This window comes from Suillus plorans, assembly GCF_016647745.1.
Source record: "Suillus plorans strain S12 chromosome Unknown HD556scaffold_124, whole genome shotgun sequence".
Taxonomy (NCBI): domain Eukaryota; kingdom Fungi; phylum Basidiomycota; class Agaricomycetes; order Boletales; family Suillaceae; genus Suillus; species Suillus plorans.
The window spans coordinates 45,524-68,179 of NW_024537508.1; the positions used below are offsets into that span (position 1 = coordinate 45,524).

The 22,656-nt window shown below is 50.7% G+C and overlaps 10 protein-coding genes across 10 annotated transcripts; 3 read left to right on the forward strand and 7 right to left on the reverse strand.

The window, feature by feature from the left end:
• Window positions 1-27: 27 nt before the first annotated feature.
• On the reverse strand, window positions 28-2,667 carry HD556DRAFT_1451244 (uncharacterized protein; the record flags this gene model as incomplete). Its single annotated transcript, XM_041307917.1, has 7 exons — window positions 28-550; window positions 605-1,276; window positions 1,330-1,477; window positions 1,532-1,889; window positions 1,931-2,251; window positions 2,305-2,486; window positions 2,541-2,667. The coding sequence occupies 7 exons, from the start codon at window positions 2,665-2,667 to the stop codon at window positions 28-30; spliced, it is 2,331 nt and encodes a 776-aa protein (XP_041152416.1).
• A 295-nt stretch (window positions 2,668-2,962) lies between these two features.
• Window positions 2,963-3,623, reverse strand: HD556DRAFT_1451245 (uncharacterized protein; the record flags this gene model as incomplete). The annotated part of the gene is made up of 2 exons (XM_041307918.1): window positions 2,963-3,367; window positions 3,402-3,623. 2 exons carry the CDS (start codon window positions 3,621-3,623, stop codon window positions 2,963-2,965), a joined length of 627 nt encoding a protein of 208 aa, XP_041152417.1.
• Window positions 3,624-4,011: 388 nt separating this feature from the next.
• HD556DRAFT_1314666 (uncharacterized protein) lies at window positions 4,012-5,036 on the reverse strand (the record flags this gene model as incomplete). The annotated part of the gene is made up of 4 exons (XM_041300978.1): window positions 4,012-4,088; window positions 4,139-4,143; window positions 4,186-4,266; window positions 4,330-5,036. 4 exons carry the CDS (start codon window positions 5,034-5,036, stop codon window positions 4,012-4,014), a joined length of 870 nt encoding a protein of 289 aa, XP_041152418.1.
• A 4,304-nt stretch (window positions 5,037-9,340) lies between these two features.
• Window positions 9,341-12,456, reverse strand: HD556DRAFT_1461102 (uncharacterized protein; the record flags this gene model as incomplete). The annotated part of the gene is made up of 2 exons (XM_041308245.1): window positions 9,471-12,456; window positions 9,341-9,412 (listed from the first exon to the last, which is right to left on the reverse strand). The coding sequence occupies exons 1-2, from the start codon at window positions 12,225-12,227 to the stop codon at window positions 9,341-9,343; spliced, it is 2,829 nt and encodes a 942-aa protein (XP_041152419.1). The 5' UTR covers window positions 12,228-12,456.
• Window positions 12,457-13,391: 935 nt separating this feature from the next.
• On the reverse strand, window positions 13,392-14,249 carry HD556DRAFT_1451247 (uncharacterized protein; the record flags this gene model as incomplete). The annotated part of the gene is made up of 2 exons (XM_041307919.1): window positions 13,392-13,960; window positions 14,123-14,249. The coding sequence occupies 2 exons, from the start codon at window positions 14,247-14,249 to the stop codon at window positions 13,392-13,394; spliced, it is 696 nt and encodes a 231-aa protein (XP_041152420.1).
• A 1,390-nt stretch (window positions 14,250-15,639) lies between these two features.
• Window positions 15,640-16,224, forward strand: HD556DRAFT_1461110 (uncharacterized protein; the record flags this gene model as incomplete). Its single annotated transcript, XM_041308246.1, has 3 exons — window positions 15,640-15,679; window positions 15,736-15,936; window positions 15,984-16,224. Coding segments are annotated over 3 exons (459 nt in total), but the record flags the coding sequence as incomplete, so codon positions are not given.
• A 107-nt stretch (window positions 16,225-16,331) lies between these two features.
• Window positions 16,332-16,508, forward strand: HD556DRAFT_1214283 (uncharacterized protein; the record flags this gene model as incomplete). The annotated part of the gene is made up of 1 exon (XM_041296640.1): window positions 16,332-16,508. A coding segment is annotated over one exon (177 nt), but the record flags the coding sequence as incomplete, so codon positions are not given.
• Window positions 16,509-17,097: 589 nt separating this feature from the next.
• On the reverse strand, window positions 17,098-18,588 carry HD556DRAFT_1314670 (aspartic peptidase domain-containing protein; the record flags this gene model as incomplete). The annotated part of the gene is made up of 7 exons (XM_041300979.1): window positions 17,098-17,334; window positions 17,384-17,502; window positions 17,554-17,687; window positions 17,744-18,074; window positions 18,129-18,263; window positions 18,312-18,341; window positions 18,465-18,588. The coding sequence occupies 7 exons, from the start codon at window positions 18,586-18,588 to the stop codon at window positions 17,098-17,100; spliced, it is 1,110 nt and encodes a 369-aa protein (XP_041152423.1).
• A 961-nt stretch (window positions 18,589-19,549) lies between these two features.
• Window positions 19,550-19,708, forward strand: HD556DRAFT_1218316 (uncharacterized protein; the record flags this gene model as incomplete). Its single annotated transcript, XM_041296740.1, has 1 exon — window positions 19,550-19,708. A coding segment is annotated over one exon (159 nt), but the record flags the coding sequence as incomplete, so codon positions are not given.
• Window positions 19,709-20,556: 848 nt separating this feature from the next.
• HD556DRAFT_174385 (aspartic peptidase domain-containing protein) lies at window positions 20,557-22,425 on the reverse strand. The gene is made up of 6 exons (XM_041309801.1): window positions 22,010-22,425; window positions 21,827-21,961; window positions 21,442-21,772; window positions 21,252-21,385; window positions 21,082-21,200; window positions 20,557-21,032 (listed from the first exon to the last, which is right to left on the reverse strand). Exons 1-6 carry the CDS (start codon window positions 22,284-22,286, stop codon window positions 20,796-20,798), a joined length of 1,233 nt encoding a protein of 410 aa, XP_041152425.1. The 5' UTR covers window positions 22,287-22,425; the 3' UTR covers window positions 20,557-20,795.
• Between the last annotated feature and the right edge of the window lie 231 nt (window positions 22,426-22,656).

The following is a 22,656-nucleotide window of genomic DNA, read 5'->3' on the forward strand; positions in this document are numbered from 1 at the left end:
CGCTCAATGGCCCAAGTACAACCCTTCTTATGCCTCCCACCTCATGTCGCGCATTGTACTCCTGAGGGCTTGGTGGATCGTCTGCGACGGTGCTTCTTTCTGTCGAGAGAGAATTTCTTGTAGCCCTTTCGCAACGGGAGGATGTCGATTTAAGAATGGAAACGTGGTGTCGCTCATTCCAGAAGCGTAGATCCGCAGACATTGGCCTGCTTCGGGATGGCTCGGGTCCCTCTTCAGATACGTGGCGCTAAGTTGCGGGTCCGAGTCCACATTGAGGTCGAGAAGGAGAGTGATGTAGGGGAGATCTGATTGGCACTCGATCGAGTAATGCGTGCGCGTACTATCGTACCCTGGATCTCCGATATCGCTAATCCTCCCCACTTTGTCGGAAATGAAAATTTGGGACATGCGTTTCAAATCGGGGCCTAGGCTGGGATCGTCAAAATAGATAGGGATCATCTTGTCGACCAGCGGCTGCAGAGGGCAGCATTGCACCGCGCTTGTGCGATGCCAATGTCGCAAAGTCCACTCATCGGGATCACATCTAGCACTTTACAGCGATATCTTAGAAATGATCTCGCTCGAACAACGTTTAGAAGCTTACCTTGCCAACTCCTCGAAATCACTGTCCGCAGGCGAGATAAACTCTTCCATGGATATCCAGTGAGAAAAATTGATGTAGGCATGCTGAAAAGCTGTCTTGGCCTCCTCTCCTGCCTCTGAGTCCGACCAGAATGCCGCGCCAAAAAGATATTCCAAGAACCCGACGACAGAGACCTTCTGGCAGTCTAGCAGTTCGGCATGCTCACTTCCGTTATAGAGTAGATGCTGGATCGTGATTTCGGGGGGGTTTCGGCGGACAAAGAGATCCTTAGCAAGAAGCAGCAAAAGTCTGCTAGTCAACCCTCCGCTCTGTCCGATTTCGACCATCCCACTATGAATCCTGTTCTCCAAGACATGCAAAGCATTAGGCAAATTGTCAGGTGATTGATGGAGTAACATTGCTGCGACACAAGACAGAAGGGGCTCTGATGGATAACCGGTATCACTCCAGAGCCCATTTTCGGTCGTCGAGAAACATACACGCAAGTGACTAGCCACTGCTGTTTTGATGTAAGAAACAGTATCGCGATGACCAAAGCGGATGTCGAGAGCGAATCTCTGAGCCAGTACGGCGAGAGCCTGATTGGTAGCCATAGAATCAAATACCATAGAGTTGCATAGCTTCTGACCGGCCAACTTCAGAACCCCACCATTTAGCATGAGTGATTTCCACCTATTCGCGGGGATCAACAAAACTGAACACGAGCATAAAATCAAGAAACAAACAGTGGACGACCAAATCCAACGACATGGCAAAACTTTGCGATATCATTAGCTGGCATATCACCTAGAGGGGTCGCAAACTGATCCCAACCAAGTCCATGATAAGGTGGATATGAAGAATTCCCAGATTGCACTACCCGCATGGAATTTTCTGCAATATTGTGTGAATACTAGGAACTGCCAGGGACATGAAGCAGGTACTTACGAATCACTTGAGGAGGTGGAAAATCGGCCGCCTGTGAGGTCGTAGATGCAAACACGACCCAGACTGGTGTGTTATCGTGGGAGTAGGAGCTAATCACACTGCAGAGAATACGCGATAGACGGATGCCACGACTGTTCAACTTGTTGAGAGGGCATGCCTTGTCGAATGCAATGACAAGTTTTGGCTCGTCGAAGAGATACTTGTCCTTCCTCTCCTCCTCATTCCTCTTCGTTTTCTCCCTTGCAGCGAATATGTGCGGCATAGCTTGCACCATGTCTCGGAAAGCTTGCTTAACAGAGGATTGGCGTGGTGATTTTAGAACCTGTTGTGTGACAACGTTCTCCAATTCAGCATTGTTCTGCCAGTGTCTGTCAAGCAATCATGATTGGCCGTGCTCACCATGTTATATTGAAAATCCACCATCTCAAAGAACTTGGTACGAGCCTCTGAGTGCATGTCACACATCTCGTCATTCCATGCTTTGATTGCAACATCAAGATCACGAGAGTCCAGTGCAGGTATCTTGCTGCCCAGATCCCACCAGAGCACCTGGAATATGGCCGTAAAAAAGGCGTAACAACGAGCGGTATACTCGGTTTCAGTACAGTCCATTGTACATTCTGTCAAGATGCATGCAGGCACCGGGTCTCGGTTAGGGAAACCTCTGTCACTTAGTTCGCGAAGGTTCATGTACAAAACAAGGACGCCTTTTTTCCGGAGCTAACTCAATAATTTTGGCCACCTGATGCATGCATGCACGTTATAATACTCACCTCGAGAATGAGTCTTGATTTTCCTGTTCCAGAACTCTGAACGATCGAACAGAACTTGCCATAGTAAGACTTCGAGGATGTCCTGAACTCGATGTTGTTGTTTTTCAGGTACTCGTAAAAGCCGCCCGCGGCTAGCCCAATGTAAGGACTGCTAAATGAATCGTAAAGAATTTCATCTGTGTCTAGGATACCATTAACGTGAGATCAAAAAACTATGGATGAACGCCTGTGCTGACCTCGAGGTAACTTGGGCGTGGGGGAGTTAGTGTCAGGTAAAGTTTGATCAAGTTTGTCATGTTGTGTCTGTGTGAGCGCTAGGGGTGCCACCACAGAAAGATCCTGCGACCCTGATTGTCCTGCCATGAGGGCGAGCTTATCGATTATTGAACAGGTGGTTTTGGGAGAATGGCAAGAGAGAAAACGAGGCTCGTCGTTATATAACATCCCGCGGAACCAACTTGCGTCATCGCCATGTCGACATAGTTGCCAAAAAAGGCCAAAAACGCTCGGCCATTTTGCCAATTCCGGCAGCGAGTCGCCAGTCCCCAATTGCAACTCTGTCGTCCAACATAGCATCACGTGTCATCGTGGATGACACGGGGAAGGAATAATATGTTAGATATGTCTCGCACAATACCTTCGCATTCGAATCTAGCCCCTAGGCGTACGAAGTTGGCGAGCACACTACATGACCGACGGTGTGAACGCAAGCCTGAAAGCGATTGATGCGAGGTTGAGAAAGAACGAAGAACGAATGCATGATTGAACAGAAGACGCTCCAGACACAGGTGAGCTCATCCAGGGAAAAGAAAAGCCAATACTGGTGAAGGTCAAATATGCCAGAGGGGGGAGGAATCGAAGTTGGAGAAGAGGCTACTATCACTGGAGAGCGGCAGAGTGCAGCTGCAACATCGGAACCATAAGCAAGGTGAACAGCTGCTGCGATCAATGTCGTGCGAGTTTGGAGAGAAGTGCTGGGTAGGTGCATCGAGAAACGCTGTGTAAGCACATCATCAGACGAACTGACAAGCTCCGTCCGCAGGATTTCAAAATTGCAAGGACACTGTTTGCTTTCAGTCGTGCCTCAGAACGCTTACATCCAACGCGTTGGGGGCAGCATCACACGGGATGGGAGCTGTCAAACAGTTCAGGTTGCTTTTGTAGCACATAAGTGATGCAGAGAGCCATGGTAGATCACATGCAACAGCGGACAACACGGATACTTCATCAGGGTAATACAACGGGTCATAAATCAATGGGTATGTGGGTGTCTCGTGTTCACCATCATGAGGCGGGCAATCATGCAAGGTAAGCGACATCCTGAGACAACGATTCAGCGAGAATAAAAGTTACAAGCACGATGAGGCACGTACGTGGAACAGGGAAAAGACGGCCACAGTGAACGAGAGAAGAGATACCAAGGTCTCTGTCGCAGGCAAACGTCGAGTCAGCGAATGCTAATGCCAAAACAAAAACACACAATGATAATGCGAGAGATAGGACGAATAACTTGGGGGAAAAGGAGCAGACGAACAGGAACTTATATCTTTTGCAAGCCAAATGTATGGGCCATGAGCACAGCAGAGACAGGTGAAGACCCGAAAGAAATCGGAGAAGATACAATCGGAAATGGAAATTTGTTTCACGCGGGTGCAAAAACACTGTGCCTGCAGGCCTGGTGTGACGGCACGTAGAAGTTGTTAGACTTTAGATGGCGGCACAACGTAGAGTATTTTCTCGCGCAATGGTAACCAGATACCAGCCTAGTTGTAATTGGGAGAACTCTGGGGGCTAAGTACAGAAGCACGACTATATATATATTGTCGAGACGTACGAAGCCTGTGATAAACGGAACATTAGATTAAACGGAAAATAACATACGGCCCCGGCTCCTGCGAGTAGCCGGGCCTCGAACATTCTGTGAACTTCATCTGAACTCGATCACTTCCTAATACTTTTATCCTGGTGACGCGCACGCGAGTGTCACATACCCCCCTCCAGGATGAGCAGCATCCTTACCCTTACTTCTTTCTTTTAGCGGCCTCCTTTCCAGTCTCATCTCCGACCCGTCTACCAGTCTGGGGGGCGGTTTCATCCTCGTCATCGACCTCCATTCGGGCCCGGGTACCCGCGGTGTGAGGTGACCGTGTGCGAGGGGAGTTATTGTTAAGAGTAGGGGAGAAGGTGAGTGCGCGACTGCTGCCTTCTCCATGGGTCATGGTTGGATTGGTAGGGGGTGCACTAGCGGTGTGGCGGGCGCGTTTCGCGGCTTTGCGGTCCGCGATGCTGCGATCGCGCCACTCCCTCTGCCTCTTAGAGGTTTCAAGGTTCATCCAAAGGGCCTCCTCAAGGAGCTCAGCGCGACGCGGGTTTATCCAACGTCCGCCCTCAGGAGGAGGAGGTTGGCTGGAGTTGGCCTGAACGGCGGCGGTAGTGTCTTCGCCGACGAGGTCAATGAACGAGGGGGAGGGACCACTGATGCGTGGCCCTTCGGTGGACTCCTCCGCTATGCGAGAGGTATGTCCGTTGGTTGTCTGCATCATGTTGAAGGAGAGGGCAAAATCTCCGTACCCTGCAGGTGTAGCTCGGCCTGAGGCTGTACCAGACCGAAGGTGAGCATCATGCTCAAGGTAGGTGCGGAGCATGTCGAGGACGATCAGCAGGTCCCCATCTCCGAGGCCGTTCGGTAGAGTGAATCGGCGGGGACCAACGCGGGTGAGAAGAGGGGCCATGAGGCTTGGGATTATGTTGCAGGCAAAGAGAAGTAGGGATTCGTTGGTGGTGAAGGAGAACGAGGAAGCGGACGAGGGGTGAGGGGTGATGGGACTTTTGTAGGCCGAGTCAGCGGGGGATAAGTGTCCAATTAACACCTGGGGATCTCTCGCTGGGAGATTCCCGGTCCCCTCCTCAAGGTCTGAGACATTTTCGATCCCGAGCACTGTAAAATAATCTTTTAGTGCGTCGAGCTCCTCTACACGATCATACGGCAGCCAAGTGACATCACCACTTTTCCATTTTATTTCAAACATAGCGTCAGCACGCTTTCCTGAGTGAGTCAGAATCCGCTCGATGGCCCACTCCGAATCGGAGTCTTCAAAACCCGCCACCTGAGTCTCTAACCGTCCAGGGAAGAGTCGGTCGTCACTGGGGATGTGAATCCGAAGGTACGATGAGTGGAATACGGGATGGACGCCCCGTTGTTTCAAACGGTCAGGAAGTTCCAACTTGTAGGAGTTGTTGCGATAGTCCTCGAGAATCTTGTAGGGCCCGATGTATTTAGGTATTAGCTTTCTCACCGTACCCTTAGGTAAGGATATATTTTTGGTGGACACATACACCAGGTCGCCCATTACTAATGGGCACGCTCTTCGGCGTTTGTTAGCTTCATGCGTTTGCTTAACTCTTGCGCCCAGTACAGCGTCGTGTGCAGCCATAACCGCTGCCTTCATCTTCTGGGCGAATACACGTACCCCTGGATATTCGCTCGGCCCTGCGGTTTCCCAAATCATTGCTCTCGGCAGTCTGCCGTTTGCAAGGAAAGGTGAGGTGTCTGTGGACTCGGACTTGGCCATGTTGATTGCGAACTCTATCGCAGGTAGTTTAGCGACCCAGTCTCGTTGGTTGGGCCCAATACAGGACCTTAACATTTGTCCAATTGTTCTGTTGGCCCGCTCCGTGGCGCCGTCTGTCTGCGGGTGGTACGCGCTGGACATCCTTAGTTGGGCACCGATGAGCTTGTTAAGGTGAGTCCAAAAGTTGCTCGTGAATAGGACGTCACGATCGCTGATGATAGCTTTGGGGATACCATGGTATTTATATACCTCAGCGAACATCAGTTCGGCTATGTCCTTGGCAGTGTACGTCGTCCGGCTTGGGACCAGATGTACCATGGCCGTTAGTAGGTCGATAATAACGGTTATCGAATCGTACTCCCCGTTCCTGTCTCTAGAGGTAGGTAGTGGCCCCATGAAGTCCACGCCAATGACCTCCCATGGCTGGGAAGGCACTGAAGGTGAGTTTAACAGCCCCAAGGGTCTTTGGTTCGACGGCTTGCTGCGCTGACACGTCTTGCAAGATTTACAGAACATTTGTACGTCGGGGACCATTGTCTTCCACCATACGTGTTCCCTTATGTAGGACAAGGTTTTATCCGCGCCGAGGTGCGCCAGCAGAGAGTGGGCTTGGTCGATGATGACCTCTACGAGTCGTCGTTCCCCGATCTTGATGTCAGGTATGCATAGTGCTGTTCTGTCTTTCAGCTTAATGCTGATCAAACCATCTTCTACCTTGAAGTTTCTGAACTCCTTTGGCGACTCTAGGACCTTTCTGAACATGGTGTCTTCGTGGTACTGGTCCCTCAATTGGTCCAGTAGACCAGTTTCGTGGGGGTAAGTCACCAGGACTCGGTTCTCTACAGACTCAACTGCAACGTCCTTTTCAGTCGCGTCCTTTTCTCCTGCCTGTTGCACCCCCCCTTCCATTCGTGGTGCAGGGGTAGGCTCGGCACGTGGACCTCGCAACACGAAGCGATCTCGCACCCGCCTCGCGAATTCCTGGCTCGTTTCAGGCCGGCCCGTCTCAGTGGGAGCTATGATGGGTCTCGCGACCCGTGTTCGCGGTGGGGAGGGGCCGGTGGGTGTGACCATCTGCTGGCCTAAGGCGTCTGCCGCATCACTCAGAACCTGCCACGATGCCTCGGCCCTGGCCTGTACTGCCGCCTTCGCAACAGGCAAGCGAGGCGCCCTAGCGGGTGGTTTGGGCGCCAATTGGGCATCCACGCGTTGCGCGGCCACCCGGGAGCTCTGTCGTGGCCCTGAGGCCCTAGCCTCGTCACCAACCAGCACCGGCATGCTGACTATCGCAGCCACATCTGTGGGTGGTGCTCCCTCATCGTGGACGACGTACTCACTTGTCGCCCGCACAGTGCCTGGTGCATCGAAGTCGTACATACGCGACAGAGCATCTGGGAGTATATTATGCGCCCCCGGCAGGTATTCAACCACGAAGTCAAACTCCCCTAGCTTTTCCATCCAGCGAGCCTGACGACCGGACAAGTTTTTCTGATTCAACAGGTGTGTCAAACTTTTGTGGTCAGTCAGCCAAACAAACGGGCATCCCTGCAGGATATCACGGTGTCGCAACATCGTTTCGACCCCGGCCAATAATTCCTGCTCATGGACAGGGTAGTTTCGCTGAGCGGCACTCAGCTTGGCCGAGTAGAAGGCTGCTACTTTCGCCTTCCGCCATTCGGCGCCCTGAGCGATGACGCCGCCAACGCCCGTTGGGCAGGCGTCCGTCATCATCCAGACCTGCTCTTGATTCGGCCCATAGGTGAGTGGTACCCTGCTATGTGCCGAGCACGCTTCGACGTATCGTTTAACCTCTTCAAAGGCCCTCTGCTCTGTGTCGTCCCACCGAAAAGGCACCGTGTCCCCACACACGGCTGACAGTACGCCCAGTGGGATCCGTACCTTATGGATATCGTCCGCTAGGTATCCAACAGCGCCAATAAAACCACGACAGAGGTCACGATTGGTGGGTGGTTTCCATTTCAGAACATTGTCCACCTTGTCGGGGTCCATACGGATACCGTCGTTGCTAACGATCCGTCCCAGGATCCTCATTTCTGGCTGCAGGAACTTGAGCTTCTTCTCACTCAGAAACAGCTGCTCCCGCTCCAAGATCTGCACGACTTTCTGTACGTGCCCCATGTGTTCTTGTAGCGTGTCCGAGTAGACAATGATATCATCCAGGTACACGTCCATGAATATTCCGATGTACTCGCCAAATAAGTAGTTCATCACCGCCTGGTAAGTCGCCGGGGCATTACAGTCTCCTTGTTGTAACACGTGGCTGACCATGTTTCCGTCCGGGGTGGTCATAGCTGTTCGTGGCACATGCTCTGGTACCACCCGGATCTGCTCATAGGCATCTTGCCCATCCATCAGCGACCGAAATGGCTTTCGTGCGACCCGTCGAAGTATGCCGTCCATGTCCGGCAAGGGTGATGTCAGCTTACGCGTGTTCTTATTGCGCTCACGAAGGTCAACGACAGTCCTCAACCGATCGGTCCCTGGCTTTCGTATGAAAAGCATAGGGACGGTGTTACCGGCGCTGGTCATCTGCCAACGTCCGGATGCTAGATAGGCACTCCTTTTCTCGGCCCATTGGGGCCGCATTGGTTCCGGGCAACGCGACGGTCTCCAGGGATATATTTTGTGCTCGTCGATGAGGGGCACGGTGTGATTGATAGCCCGCAAGGGGGGTAAGCTTGTATCCGCGGCTTTCGCGCATAATGGCTTGGTTAACTCGAACAGGCGTCTCCTCGCCTGCTCTATTTCGCCCTCAAGCACCTCAACGGCTCTAGACTCTAGAGTAGTCACTCCGCTGCCCTTCAATGGGAGTGGCCTAACACTGCCGAGTATGACCCGAGGTGCGTTGAACCCGATCGTTACGCTGTGCTGATACAAGAACGGCGTTCCCAGAATCAAATCGTAATTTTGCAGATTGATCACGTCGAAGTACCGACGGTAATCCGTGCTCTGGTACTGAAACCGAACTTCAGTGCCGTAGTTCACCTTGGACCTCGACCCCTGAACGGCCAACTGGATGGTCAGTGGCTTTTCGAGCATGGTAAGTCGACACTTTAGCTGCTCAGCTGTCGTTAATGACATGAAATCCGCTAGTGATCCTGTATCTATCAGCGCCCGAGCGGGTCGCCCGTTCACATGAACAACCACCACCACTGGTTTGGGAATGGCTCTGGCTACGTCCCGAGTAGTGGCCGAGTTTCGTTGCAACGCTGGGTAAGTACCCTGTGCGACCTGGACCCCAAACACGACGCATTCCATAGAGGGTCCTCCTACAGGCGTGGTGTCCTGGTAGGACTCTAACTCCTCTTGGTCCAGCAGCACGGGTTCGGCGAGTATTGACATCTGTGGTGTGATCTCCGGTAACACAAATAACTCGGTGAGTCCTTCATAACAGCCGTCGTTAGCTGTTAATAAGTCATTGTTTAGCTGTAGTGCGGCCTTCCCTAGGCGGCGACGATACCACCTCCCAGGGTTCCAGTGCCATTGTAGCACTGTTTCTCTTGACAGGTGAGTAACTAATGCCAACGCATTGTCCGTGACCCTGTAGGTCTGATCATCGATTCGGTCACAGACGAAACGCCGGTCCGTGGACGAGGACCAGTAGTCCTCCGGGTGAACTATGTACTCCTCCAGCCACCACTCGATACGGTCTTCAATCGGAGTCCCCATGGGTTCCCTCCGGTTAGTGCGTTGCCTCTCTTGATTGAGCAGCCTCCGTCTGTCCCACTTCTGACGCTTCCCGAAGAATCTTCCTAGGTGCAGCCAGTAGGCCTTATCTATTCGAAACTGGGGATCCTCCAGTTGTTGCCGGGACAGCTCCATCCTTTCCGGCCCGTACCTGCCATGGTGGTAATCCACCACAACGTAGGTGTCCTTGTCCTCATGCAAGGCCACCCAAAATCGATCTGGATCATCCCAGGCCACTGCGTGGGTCTCATCCTTTGCGCCGTCCCAGGGAAACTGCATTCCCTGTAGACGGTCTTCGGCTCTTCGAGCCACTGGATCTCTGAACCGAACGCTAGGTTCGTCTCTCTTTGGATCTATGGGAGGTATCTCGAAAGGTAAAGATTCTTCCATGAACAGTCCTACGGACCCCACAAACAGGCCATCTGGAGGCTCGGATACTTCAGTCAGCTGCCGCATGCGTTCCTCCTCACTGGGTCCAACGTGTATCCCAAAACTGGGTATCCCTGGTGGTTTCCCGGGAGAGTCTGATTTTAGGTGAGTATTCTTTGGGCATTGCCGTGAGACATGCCCTAACTCCCCACAGGTATAACAGCGTCCTTCCGTTTTACGGCGTTCTCGTTCCTCCGGATTGATACCTCCTCCGGGTTGGGATCTCCCAGTACCCCTGGGTCCGTTCCCACCTGGATACGTTCTCTGTCCCCTTGACTTGTCGTCGGGATTCGGACGTCTGTCTCTGTCCCTCCGACGACCAGTTCCCTTGGTTTTGGGTGACCTGCCCACAGCCGTCGCGCTTGAGACTTCGACGGGGGCAGGCTTGTCCTTGTTGGTGGCTCGCTTTTCCCTTCCCGTTGGGACGGAGTGAGCGATCTCGATGATTTCGGCCGCGGCCTGAACCTCTTTGAAGGTAGACACCTCTGGATTTAATTCCTTTTTCCAAAGTTCCCTTTGAATCTCGGCTGTCAGGCCCGTCCACAACCGAGACACCCTGTCCCGGTCGTCAACGTCCCCAATCATGTTCCATAGCTCGTTGAGCTCATATATGTAGTCTCTTACGGTTTTGTCGTTCTGGAAACACCTCTTCAGTTTCTCGCGCTGCTTCGTCCTAAAATTGATAGGAAAGCAGTAGTTGAACATTTCCATGAAGAATTCACGCAGTCTCCAGCGGTATGGGTCTCCGGATACTTCTCGAATATAGAACTCATGAGCCTTGCCCTTCAGGTAGTGCGACAACACAAACGCTCGTTTCTTGGCCTTGACTTTCCCGTCTTTTACGTACGCCGTTCCTTCGGTGATAAACCGATGGAACGCGCGGGAATCGACGGCCCCATCGTACGTCGCGGGAGCTATCAGTTTCAAGGTCGTCTTCCCTTTCTTTCTTTTGGATCTTTTCTTTGATCTTTTACTGCCCTTTCTAGGGACTTCGTTATCTGAGCTAGACGAACTAGTCTCATCACTCGAGCTCGAGGAACTATCCGAGAAGCTCGAGTCCGAGGAATCGTCGCCTCCCCGACCTAAGCGTCCCAGTGCTTGCCCAATGTAGGACCTGGGCGCCACTTGGTGTACTGGTTCCATGGCTTGGGGAGTGTGACGTTGCTCTCGCCTATTGGTTTTCGGGTTTACTACCCTCCTGACCATGTCGTCTATAGGGTAAGTCATCCGTTCAAAGGGTTCGCGAACGCGAGCCCTCCTTTCAGGTCTTTGGACCCCTGCTAAGACTTCCTTCAGTTTCTGGTCGTACTCCTTTCGCAGGCGGTTCTCCGCCATTTTCACTGCATGATCGACTGCTCGCTGCTCACGCGCAGCCTGCTCAAAGATATCCTGACGCTGTCCTTTGGGTCCCGATCCCTTAAGAGGTGCGTGCAAGTCTCCTTCAGAGGAAGATTCTGTCTGACTAGCGATTTCCCTCGCTGTTTTGAAGGATTCTAGTGCCGCTCGCTGCTCCTCAAGATTCAGATCCTCTTCGTCGAGCATCGCATCGCCCCAGTTTCGGGGGTCCACTCCTTTACCTTTGGAGGTTCCCTCGCCCAGGTCCATTTCTCTCGTGGCGGGTGTGCTCTGGCTACTCACGTTACTTTCACGTCTAGCCGAGTTTCTTAAGGGCTCCTTGTAGAGCCGTTCGGGTGTCTTGGCCCGGTCTCTCCCTTTATGAGAGACTTGGATCCAAGGACGATCGTCATCGTCCTCGTCACTGCTGGTTAGCTCAGGTTCCTTAGCTGTGTCGCTTCTGACGCGCTTGCCCCCGCTTTCCGCAAGTTCATTAATTTTATTACCGCCCGCAGGACTAAACATTGGCTTAGGCCGTAATATACTCTCCTGGGCGACTGTTTGGTCACTCCCAGGGCTACTCGCACGGACCACGTCGCTGTACGAGCGAGTTGGTCTCAGTGCGGACGGACTCTCCATTTCGGTCCCAGGGGACCCTTCCACCGAGGTCAACGGAGATTCGACAGGCGCTTGGGTTCCGGCTGCTGAGCCAGAACCCTGCGCTGCTTTTTGAGCTAAGGTCATAATATTAACAATAAAGTTTCCGTAGTCGTCTCTCACCGGTTCGTTTTTTTCACTTGCGGGGGTAGAAACTGAGCTGGCTCTAGCGCGAGTGCGCGAGCGAGTATTATAGGTCATCGTGGATGTGGATTTTGTCATCGTCACGGTTCGGGGACGTGGTGGGCCAGACCAGTCAACGGTAGTGACAAAAGATTTTGTAAGAAGAAGAGCTTGGTTACAAGCGAGTTAAAATAGGAATGGGGAAGGTTAAAAAATATGTGACGGCACGTAGAAGTTGTTAGACTTTAGATGGCGGCACAACGTAGAGTATTTTCTCGCGCAATGGTAACCAGATACCAGCCTAGTTGTAATTGGGAGAACTCTGGGGGCTAAGTACAGAAGCACGACTATATATATATTGTCGAGACGTACGAAGCCTGTGATAAACGGAACATTAGATTAAACGGAAAATAACATACGGCCCCGGCTCCTGCGAGTAGCCGGGCCTCGAACATTCTGTGAACTTCATCTGAACTCGATCACTTCCTAATACTTTTATCCTGGTGACGCGCACGCGAGTGTCACACCTGGACCTGCCTGGACACTGATCTGACAAGTTCAGAACCCTCCCTACTTCCAAGTCGGAAAGTACCTTCTCCAACTTGAATACTCATCTCCTGTTGACGTTTCACCATTTACAAGCTCGTTTTCTTGCAATATTGACGGCACGAACGTTTGTGCTTTGTTAATACTACCAGTGCTTTGCGGAGCACTACTGGCTCTTGGACCTTGGCGACTCCCAAGTCCTAGTAGTTAGCCATTCAGATATCAGCCTGAGTCACCCATTCATACGTTCAATATGCTGAATCCTCGTACAACGTTTGTCACACTCGAGAGAAACCCAGGAACTTCGGCCACACCACTGGCGATATCTCGTGAGCAATTGACGTCAGGAATCGTAAAAACCTCATCCTGTAGTTGTGCTGTAGTGTGCTGTGCGTGTTCAAAGAACATTCTATTCACTAGTGTGTGCACACCGAGGCAGTGTCGTGAAGTAGCATAGCTACAGGGCGATGTCTTGTTCTACTCGGAAAACATTGATGTGCTATATTATATATACAACTGTGGATTCAAATTTCCAGAATGATGCACAGGTCCTTCATGCACTGCCCCTGCCCCCATTCCCATTTCCACTGCCTTGCGCGTGGAACCCCAAAACCTGGATGCACTTGGTTCAGCTCATCGTGAAACCTGACACCCCATTGCTACCTCATCAACTTCTGCAATGTTGACTCTACCGTGTAGCAATCAGCGGTAGACCATTCAAGATGGATCAGGTGCCTCAGGCTTCGCATCTACGGGGACGATGAACTCCGTAGCAGACAGCATAACAACTTGGTTATCGGCGATGTCTGCGTCGTCAGCTGCTGCTAATGAGGGTGCGCTCAGGGATTTACTGCCATCAAGCACATGAAGCTCCACGTCTCCACTGTCAACGAAAGTGTTGACGATGCTGGGTGCCTCCGATTGAGAAGTGGGTGCAAAAGTGGTGAAGCTCGGTGAGCGAGAATAAAACTCCGTGCCTATGACTGCCGATGAGGCATGGGGGGCAGCACGAAATAGAGTTGGTTCGTGGTGCGCAGTATTTACAGACCGGGGAATGCCATCGTGAAATGCACGTGCCCACCAGTTGTGTAATACGAATGACATCATCAATATATGCCTGGAGTAGTGAATGCTACGTCCAGTGGTTGCAGTCGAACGCATTGGCGTGGCTGTGTTGAGGATGGGCACTTCTGTGCCACGAACTGGGACTGCGCGAAGCGAGTTCAACGATGTAGGTCGGAAGCATGCTAAGGCAGAGAGTGATAGAAGGAGTGCAATGAATATCACTGTTGAGATGTGTTGTCAGTATCAGGAGGTACGAGAGTCACGGCCAAAGGAAACCGTGACGAAAAGCGTGGAGGCTTTGACAATAGTACTTGGAAGGAAACAGAGAACGGGTAGCCGATTGACCCTATTCATCGCCAAGGGATTGAGGAACACAAACTAACCGGTTATGATGACGACATCAATGATAGTATGACGATCCATAGACCCGGACTGGTAACTGCGGACGACGATATTCCCATCCCTGGGTGCTGGGAGTGACTTGATAGGCTGAGTGTCGAAAGGAGCCATGCCAGACTATATGTACTACTGGTAGATGTGGGGGAGGGACGCTCTAGGAGGTGAAAAACAACTTGAAGGAGTGGTAAAATCTAGGGATGTGTTATGGTGGTCTATTTATTATGCGGAAAAAGCGCCCACCTGTCCATTTTAGCGCCAAGTTGAGATTGTGGAAAGTAAGCAACCCAGCATAGCTTATACTACCCGGAGCAAAAAGCCTTGAACTTTCGTCCAGTTTCGTGTAAATCTAGGAGACTCTTACTCAATAGGCGAAAGTCACTCATCCGAGTATTTCCGTGTAACTACGGCTACTGTCAGTGAATTCTGCGCAGGGACTCGGAAGGAAGAGGATCTTACTATGTTACATGTGGTCATGTTTGTGAGGACGCGCAAAAGCCAAGCGAAATCTACATAGGATAATAAACCATAAAACAAAAAGAACAAACTGACGCACTGTGACCACTAGCCAACTAAGGTGAAACCTATCATTCGTGCGGGATGATTTTGAGCCGACTGCGGATTTTACGATAAACACGAGGTGGCGTTGGCTTGGATCAGATACCTGGGTCCTCTTGCACCATTCCAGGATGTCAACATAATACTATAGCTATCCGTTCGACGGGGCCCGCATTGCTTCTGGTGGATGAATAAAGTTGGGTTCAAGTGCCAGTGGATCCTTGCGTGCCGCGTTCGTTCGCGGCAACCAGAACGGAACAAGATTCTTGGCAGTGTTGATGTTAGTTGTGCGGACTTCTGCCTCAAGGCCTCAGGCCCCAGGGACAGTGGATACGTATTTGGCTCTTGCCGCATCGGCGAGGCGAGCTTGCTGCAGGCTACCGCTATTGCTCTGCCTTTTTCTAACAGGCCTCCTCGGTATCATCATTTTTAGTATTTATTGCTTATACAGATAAACTTTCCAGGTGTTCACTCAAGCTCGCCATGCCATCATCAAGAATATTGGCATCTCCACCACATCAAACCCCCAGTTTATCGGTTTCTTCTGGCCAAAGTATCTGGCACAGACACAGCAGAGTCGGATTTTCCTTACCGTGTGTCATTCCCGATTCTTTCGAGCATTGCATGCATGATGTTCACCCGCCAAAACCAGTCTTTTATTTGCAAGGCAATTCGTTATGACTCAAACAGTTGCGAACAGAGGCCAACTTCTGCATCGTGCAGGTGGTCCAGGATTCGGTGTTGACCTACCTTTCAACGGGAAGGTTTGCGAGGCTAAATATACTACTATGAGCAAGCTTCACAAGAAAAAATGTCAGGCAAACAATGTCACGAGTCCTCGCTCGTCTGATATGATCGCTATCTGACAATCGCAGACCCTTTGGCTTGATCCTCTTGGACTGATCTGAGCACGCCGATAACGACAGACATCTTCCAAACGAAAGCAATTGTCAAGTATCTCAAATACTTCCGTGCAGATAATATCGGTGGGCATTTCCTCACAACGCTAAGCGTCGTCAGTGTTCATACCAAACATAGTCAGAGGCTGAGACCATTCGGCACTTTCTCTTCGACGGCAAGAAAGATCTTGAAGCCCGTAAATGGACGATCTTTGGGCAAATTTTCGGAGTTCGTGCCACCACCTATATTTCATTCTACAGCGATAGCTTGACGGAGGTTTTCATCGCTGGCGGTATTCCACCCATGGTCGACTCTCCCGATGCAGCCTACGAAGCCCTTGTTTGTAAGTGCCCAGCCGTCTGCCTTCATTTCAACTGACAGTTCGTCTAGTGAAGGTGGAAGAACAAAACAAGGTTTACTATTCAAATTACGCAAGATGTTCGAAACATAAGAAATCCAGAGAAGTCTACCTCCACCAAGTTGTTGACCAACTACCAGGTTCGTCGAATCTTGGGTTTCCTAGAAGGCAACAATGTCGTTATTCCAAACGGCGGGAATTTGACGGTCTCACGGTGGCAACAACTCGGCCTGCAATTTGGTTCGCATGATACGTTTCGATTTACTGCGAAAGTATGGCTTTTCATATTCTATGCTTAAGCGGCCTCGATTAGGTTCACCGTATGTCATTACACTTCAACTTTCCCGCGAAAGCTCATTCATATGCGCAGAACCGAGGCTGCAGGTGTGATTCCTGTGACGTACGCTTCCGGCAGCCCACTTCATGATATTGTTGTACCTCTGGATGGTGAAGCAACGGGATTCCATGCACATGATCCGCAGAGCTTTGTGAACGCCATGCATGCGGTGCTGAGCATGGGTAAGTCGGAGCAGCGAGCGATAAGGACGCACGCACGTGGGCTGTAAGCGCATTCGTTGAGAAGCGCTTTGTGGATGGTTGGGAAGCTGCTTGGAAAAGGTGGGTCATATGAAGGAGGTGCCAAGCCATTCACAGGGGCACTCGTCCCCAATATTCTCGCGCTCGTGTTTTCATCACCATTCAACAGAAGAATGCCATTTGCGGATGGAAATTAGCTCCTGCTGGCACTTGGTGAGACGCGAGCCCTCGAGGCAGGAACAATCCGCCTTATGCGCAATGTTCAGAGCTGTCTCAATTGAGCTAGGGATATAGTCTTTGTTATTACATGCGTCCCCATCGTGGTGGATAATAAATTTAGTGATTTGACCATTATCTGCAGCTCCCACTCTGGTTCCCTCCAGGTGATTAGAACCGTGACGGCAAGTTAACAAGGATGACGGGATTGGCATTTTACCATTTTAGACATCCTAACCAGCAGATGTAATACCATCGCTAATCATACTATGCACGCCCAACCGAAGGAATGAGACCTCCATAGCCTACTTAAGAAGAGTCCGTACAAGCCTCAAATCCGTATGCTGTTTTGCGCCTGAAAATCGTTCCTTTGCGTACTTTGGCAGTTCCATTTTAGTTGGTGGTGGCATCAGTATACGGAGTTTGGGCAAACCCGACGCGGGAGCGGGAGGTATCGAATGCGCAGTAGAACCGCTCGGCGAATGGGTAGCCGTTAACAAAGTCAAACCCTTTGCCGCTGGGCGTACCAATATCGTGAACAACGAGATAGATGGCGTTGCTGCTGCCACCAATGTACGTGTTGAGAATACGAGGCCAGATTTGGCCGTTAGGGGTGAGAGTGTATGTTTCCTGTGCAAATGGTAAACAAGGGATGCGAAGGCTGCCAGAAATGGCGTACGCTGCCAATATGGAAGTTCAGGTTCTCGAGTGCTGCGTACTGAGGAGAGGAAATGAGGAGAAGACCAGTCGCCGCATCCAGAGTACCACCGGTTAAAGACTGGTACTTGTCGAAAGCATCTAACTAACGTCGATTAGACCATGATTGTTCGCTGCACTCTAGATACACACCGCTGGCAATGAGAATATAAGTGGTGCCAACATCGACGATACCAGCAGTGGAGGACAAGATCGTTGTGGAGCCATAGGAAATGCTCTGGTCGATACCCCAATACCTCGATGAAGGCTGGGTGGTAGTGATAGGACTGAAACAAAACGATTACTATCAGCTTGGATTGATCTAGGAACTCAGGTAGCTTACGTGTACGTGATGGGACCGGTGTGCTTGTTACGGATAGTTCCACCGAAGGTGAGTTCTCCATTAACCACTTCCTTCGCTACAGTGATGGGCTCGAAAGAGATACTAACAACCTCACGATGAATGGTGCCTTGGCTATGCAGGTTGTCAGTGACAGTCGGGATCGTCGTCGCCGGTTCATTTATCAGGGTACCCGCTGTCAAGTCTATAGGCCCGAGGCCAAGGATACCGTCAGCTCCGCCGAAGGTGCCCGACGTAGTAGCAGCAACACCAAACGACTGTTGGGGGATAGTGAGCCCACTACCGAAAGTGACGGTGTCCAAGTACTCAATTCCTGTAGATAATCATAAATATTTCCAACAATGTATGATATCTTTGTATGCCATACCAGAGAAGTAGGCAGATCCGGAACCGTAGAGGACCGTCACAGGCGCACCAGTGTAGACGCTGGTGCTGGTCCCCACGTACTGTTTTTTGGCGCCAATCCATGTGTTCGAGGTACCAGTGTCGACAATCAAGTCGTCTTCGATAACACATCAGCAGCCGCATATTTTCTCAGTATTGAACTTACAAGTTGTAGGGGGGCTGCCAATCCCAACTGCTATGTAGTATCCAGTAGCAACGTTAGCAATAGGAACGCCATGGCCGCCGTGCTTCAATGTCTAGCCCTTGAGCCTGAGGGCAGCCGCGCGAGCTCTATCCTGCTCCAAGAGGTTAATGGTACCATTGAGGGCACTTAGCCTCCTGGCAATCGGCAGGGTGATGGGAGAATTGCTGACTTCAACGGGCGATCCTGTGGTTGACAAAGCCAGGAGGATAATTGTGAACAAGGATGCAGCGGAGAACATGGCTGACTCGAGAGCAATATCATACTCAGTGGTCTATTATATATGCGCTGGTGAACGCAAATATTGGATGGCCACGTATGAAATGTCTCCTCTCGAAAAAGCGATGGCAAGATAGTGGCGGTCCGAGTATCGTGAGTGCAATGATTCAACTTTCTGACAAGAAGTTGGTTTTCAATTCGGAGTGGTAGGAGCTTACAATTCACCTGTTTACCCATGGTCTATTGGTTCATTGACTTACTCCACGTCCATTTCCATAGAGATACACCTCAGAGGAACATTAGTGTCAGGTTGGTGTAGCAAGCGTTGCTGAGGAGAGCAGTTGTCCCTGGTTGTCCTGGGTCTATCCATGATCGAGCTGTTGAATCGACACTATGTGAGGTCATTTGCCAGATCGGTCCGAAGCCATAGAATAGAATAGGGATGCTCAAAGTTAGGTACACGCCGCACACCGCATATGATATATGAAGTATGCTTTATGATAATGTATGTCTGATGCGACGCGCCGGCACGCGTGGAAACCTCAATATTTCCCACGATCTAGCTGACAGGCTTTGCTCGCATTGAATATTGAGGGCTTGGTTCTGTTACGAGGAGAGTCGCTCCAGTCATTGGTAAGTGCACACCATAATCTGGAAAGATACTTATTACTGGAAGAAATCAAAGTGCTTTTGTACCTGGATTCCCAAGCGGTAAGGCTAGTTTTCGTGATCTTCAAGTTGAGGCTTGAACTGTCATTTTTGAATGTACTTTAGTGGTGTACAGATACAGTCCCTGCCTCCATTGGCTTCGGATGAGATTATGAATTCTCAGCGTCTTAAACGCCCTTCCAGCCCTTATTTCACAATCTACCAGCCATAGCTGATATGGCTGAACTCAATTGCAAACCACGCAACTGTCCAGCACGCATAGTATGTCCCGATGCCTCATGAATGACTGAAATATGGTGCGATCGTGATATCATCTCCTCCTATATGGCTTTTCGTTGGCATACCTCGTCGCTCCAGATACTTCCGATAGCGCTCACATCGTGGAGTTCATTACTGGACCGCCAGACTACGTGAGGTGTACCGGCAAAGTTATCCTGGCTGCACCTTTCACTTTCCACTTCTGGAATGGTCTCCCATGGCTATATCTACGGTCGCATTGGTTTTGATCTAAAAGTCTTGTTTCAACTAGTGGTAAGTGACTTGATCTTCGAGGTTCGCACGTCAAACTCAGCATGACCAAGATATCTTTGTCAAAAGTCGTGCAATAATTGTATTGCATACCTTGGTGCTTTGCCAAGCACGTTCGGGACGCGACTTGAAAGCATGAACTGAGAGTGAATGCATGTTAGTAGGTGAGAATCTCGGCTTACGCTGTTCCGTTCTGACGTTACCAACTGGTCCAAAATTAAGCCTTGCATGAAACTCGAGACGTCTGTTTACAGGATATCATATAGCGACATAACACGGTCCGCCGGGAAACTGATGATAAGCTCTCCCTCCACTATGGACAGAGGTAAGATACAAGCTCCCCAGCGTCACCGTTAAAGCGCCTGTGGGTAATTGGGTGACTTCCCGCAAGGTTTTATAACCGAATTTCTGTTGATCCTCGTGTATTGACTGAATGGCCGGCTGAGCAGGATGGTTTCTGTCAATACTTGTCAATCGGTTGTTCTTGTCTGTAAATTTGCTAATCTGTGAAGGTAGGTGCCCCTCCACATACTTCTTTACATCATCGTCGCACATGAAACGTCTTATTTAAGTCCTCTTTCAAGCAGAAGTGCGTGTCTTATTTTTCCTCAGTGGGTTGCTCAGATTTAGAAACTGTTGGAGAGTCTCACTACATCCCGTCCAACCTCAATCATGATCTCGCCAGCCTACAATCAGGATATTTACCTCCATCTCTTCCGATCCCTGCGAGTCTCTCGCTGCCTGTTTGTTTACTACTTCCTCTGTTTGCACCGCTTGCCAACACCATGTCATTGTGGGCAGCTCGCAGTGTATGGCTGCCATGTCCTCCCTCTATGTGACTAGAACTGACTGCGACGGCAAGTTGACCAGGATGACACAATTAGCATTTCACCATTTTAGATATCCTAAGCAAGTAGGTGTGATACTATTGCTAATCACACGCAAACACATAGTAGAGTCGGTACAACGTCCAAATCTGTATACTGTTTTGCGCCTGAAAATCGATCTTTTGCGTACTTTGGCAGTTCCATTTTAGTTGGTGGTGGCATCAGTATACGGGGTTTGGGCAAACCCGACGCGGGAGCGGGAGGTATCGAACACGCAGTAGAACCGCTCGGCGAATGGGTAGCCGTTAACAAAGTCAAACCCTTCGCCACTGGGCGCAGCAATGTGGTGAATGACGAGGTAGATGGCGTTGCTGCTGCCACCAATGTACGTGTTGAGAACACGAGGCCAGATTTGGCCGTTAGGGGTGAGAGCATACGTTTCCTGTGCAAATGGTAAACAAGAGATGTGAAGGCTGCCAGAAATGGCGTACGCTGCCAATATGGAAGTTCAGGTTCTCGAGTGCTGCGTACTGAGGAGAGGAAATGAGGAGAAGACCAGTCGCCGCATCCAGAGTACCACCGGTTAAAGACTGGTACTTGTCGAAAGCATCTAACTAACGTCGATTAGACCATGATTGTTCGCTGCACGCTAAATACACACCGCTGGCAATGAGAATAAAGGTGGTGTCAACATCGACGATACCAGCAGTGGAGGACAAGATCGTTGTGGAGCCATAGGAAATGCTCTGGTCGATACCCCAATACATCGATGAAGGATGGGTGGTAGTGATAGGACTGAAACAAAACGATTACTATCAGCTTGGATTGATCTAGGAACTGAGGTAGCTTACGTGTACGTGATGGGACCGGCGTGCTTGTTACGGATAGTTCCACCGAAAATGAGTTCTCCATTGATGACTGCCTCCGCTGAAGTGATGGGCTCGAAAGAGATACTAACAACCTCAAGATGAATGGTGCCTTGGCTATGCAGGTTGTGAGTGACAGTCGGGATCGTCGTCGCCGGTTCATTTGTCAGGGTACCCGCTGTCAAGTCTATAGGCCCGAGGCCAAGAATACCGTCAGCTCCGCCGAAGTTTTCCGACGTTTGAAAAGCAACACCAAACGACTGTTGGGGGATAGTGAGCCCAGTACCGAAAGTGAAGGTGTCGATGTACTCGGATCCTGTAGATAATCATGGGTATTTTCGATTACTTATGTCATATTTGTATGTCATACCAGAGAAGTAGGCACCTCCGGAACCGTAGATGACCTCCACAGGCTCCTTAGTGTCGATGGTGGTACTGGTCTGCACGTACGCTTTTTTGGCGCCAATCCATGTATTTGAGGTACCGGTATCGACAATCAAGTTGTCTTCGATAACACATCAGCAGTCGCATATTTTCTCAGTATTGGACTTACAAGTCGTAGGGGGGCTGCCAATCCCAACTGCTATGTGGTATCCAGTAGCAACGTTGGAAATAGGAACGCCATGGCCGTCGTGCTTCAAGTTGTGGCCCTTGAGCCTGAGGGCAGCCGCGCGAGCTCTATCCTGCTCCAAGAGGTTAATGGTACCATTGAGGGCACTTAGCCTCCTGGCAATCGGGAGGGTTATGGGGGAATTGCTGACTTCAATGGGCGATCCCATGGTTGACAAAGCCAGGAGGATAATTGTGAACAAGGATGCAGCGGAGAACATGGCTGACGCGATAGCAATATCATACTCAGTGGTCTATTATATATGCGCTGGTGAACGCAAATATTGGGCATCTTGCAATGGCCACGTATGAAACGTCTCCTCTCGAAAAAGCGATGACAAGATAGTGGCGGTCCGAGTATCGTGAGTGCAATGATTCAACTTCCTGACAAGAAGTTGGTTTTCAATTCAAAGTGGTAGGAACTTACAATTCACCAGCTGTTTACCTATGGTCCATTGGTTCATTGACCTGTCTCGTGTTCATTCTCGTAGAGATACACCTCAGAGGAACGTTTGGTTCAGGTTTGGGCCCTGTGGTAAACGTTGCTGAGAAGAGCAGTTACGGTTGTCCCTAGTTGTCCCGGGTCCATCC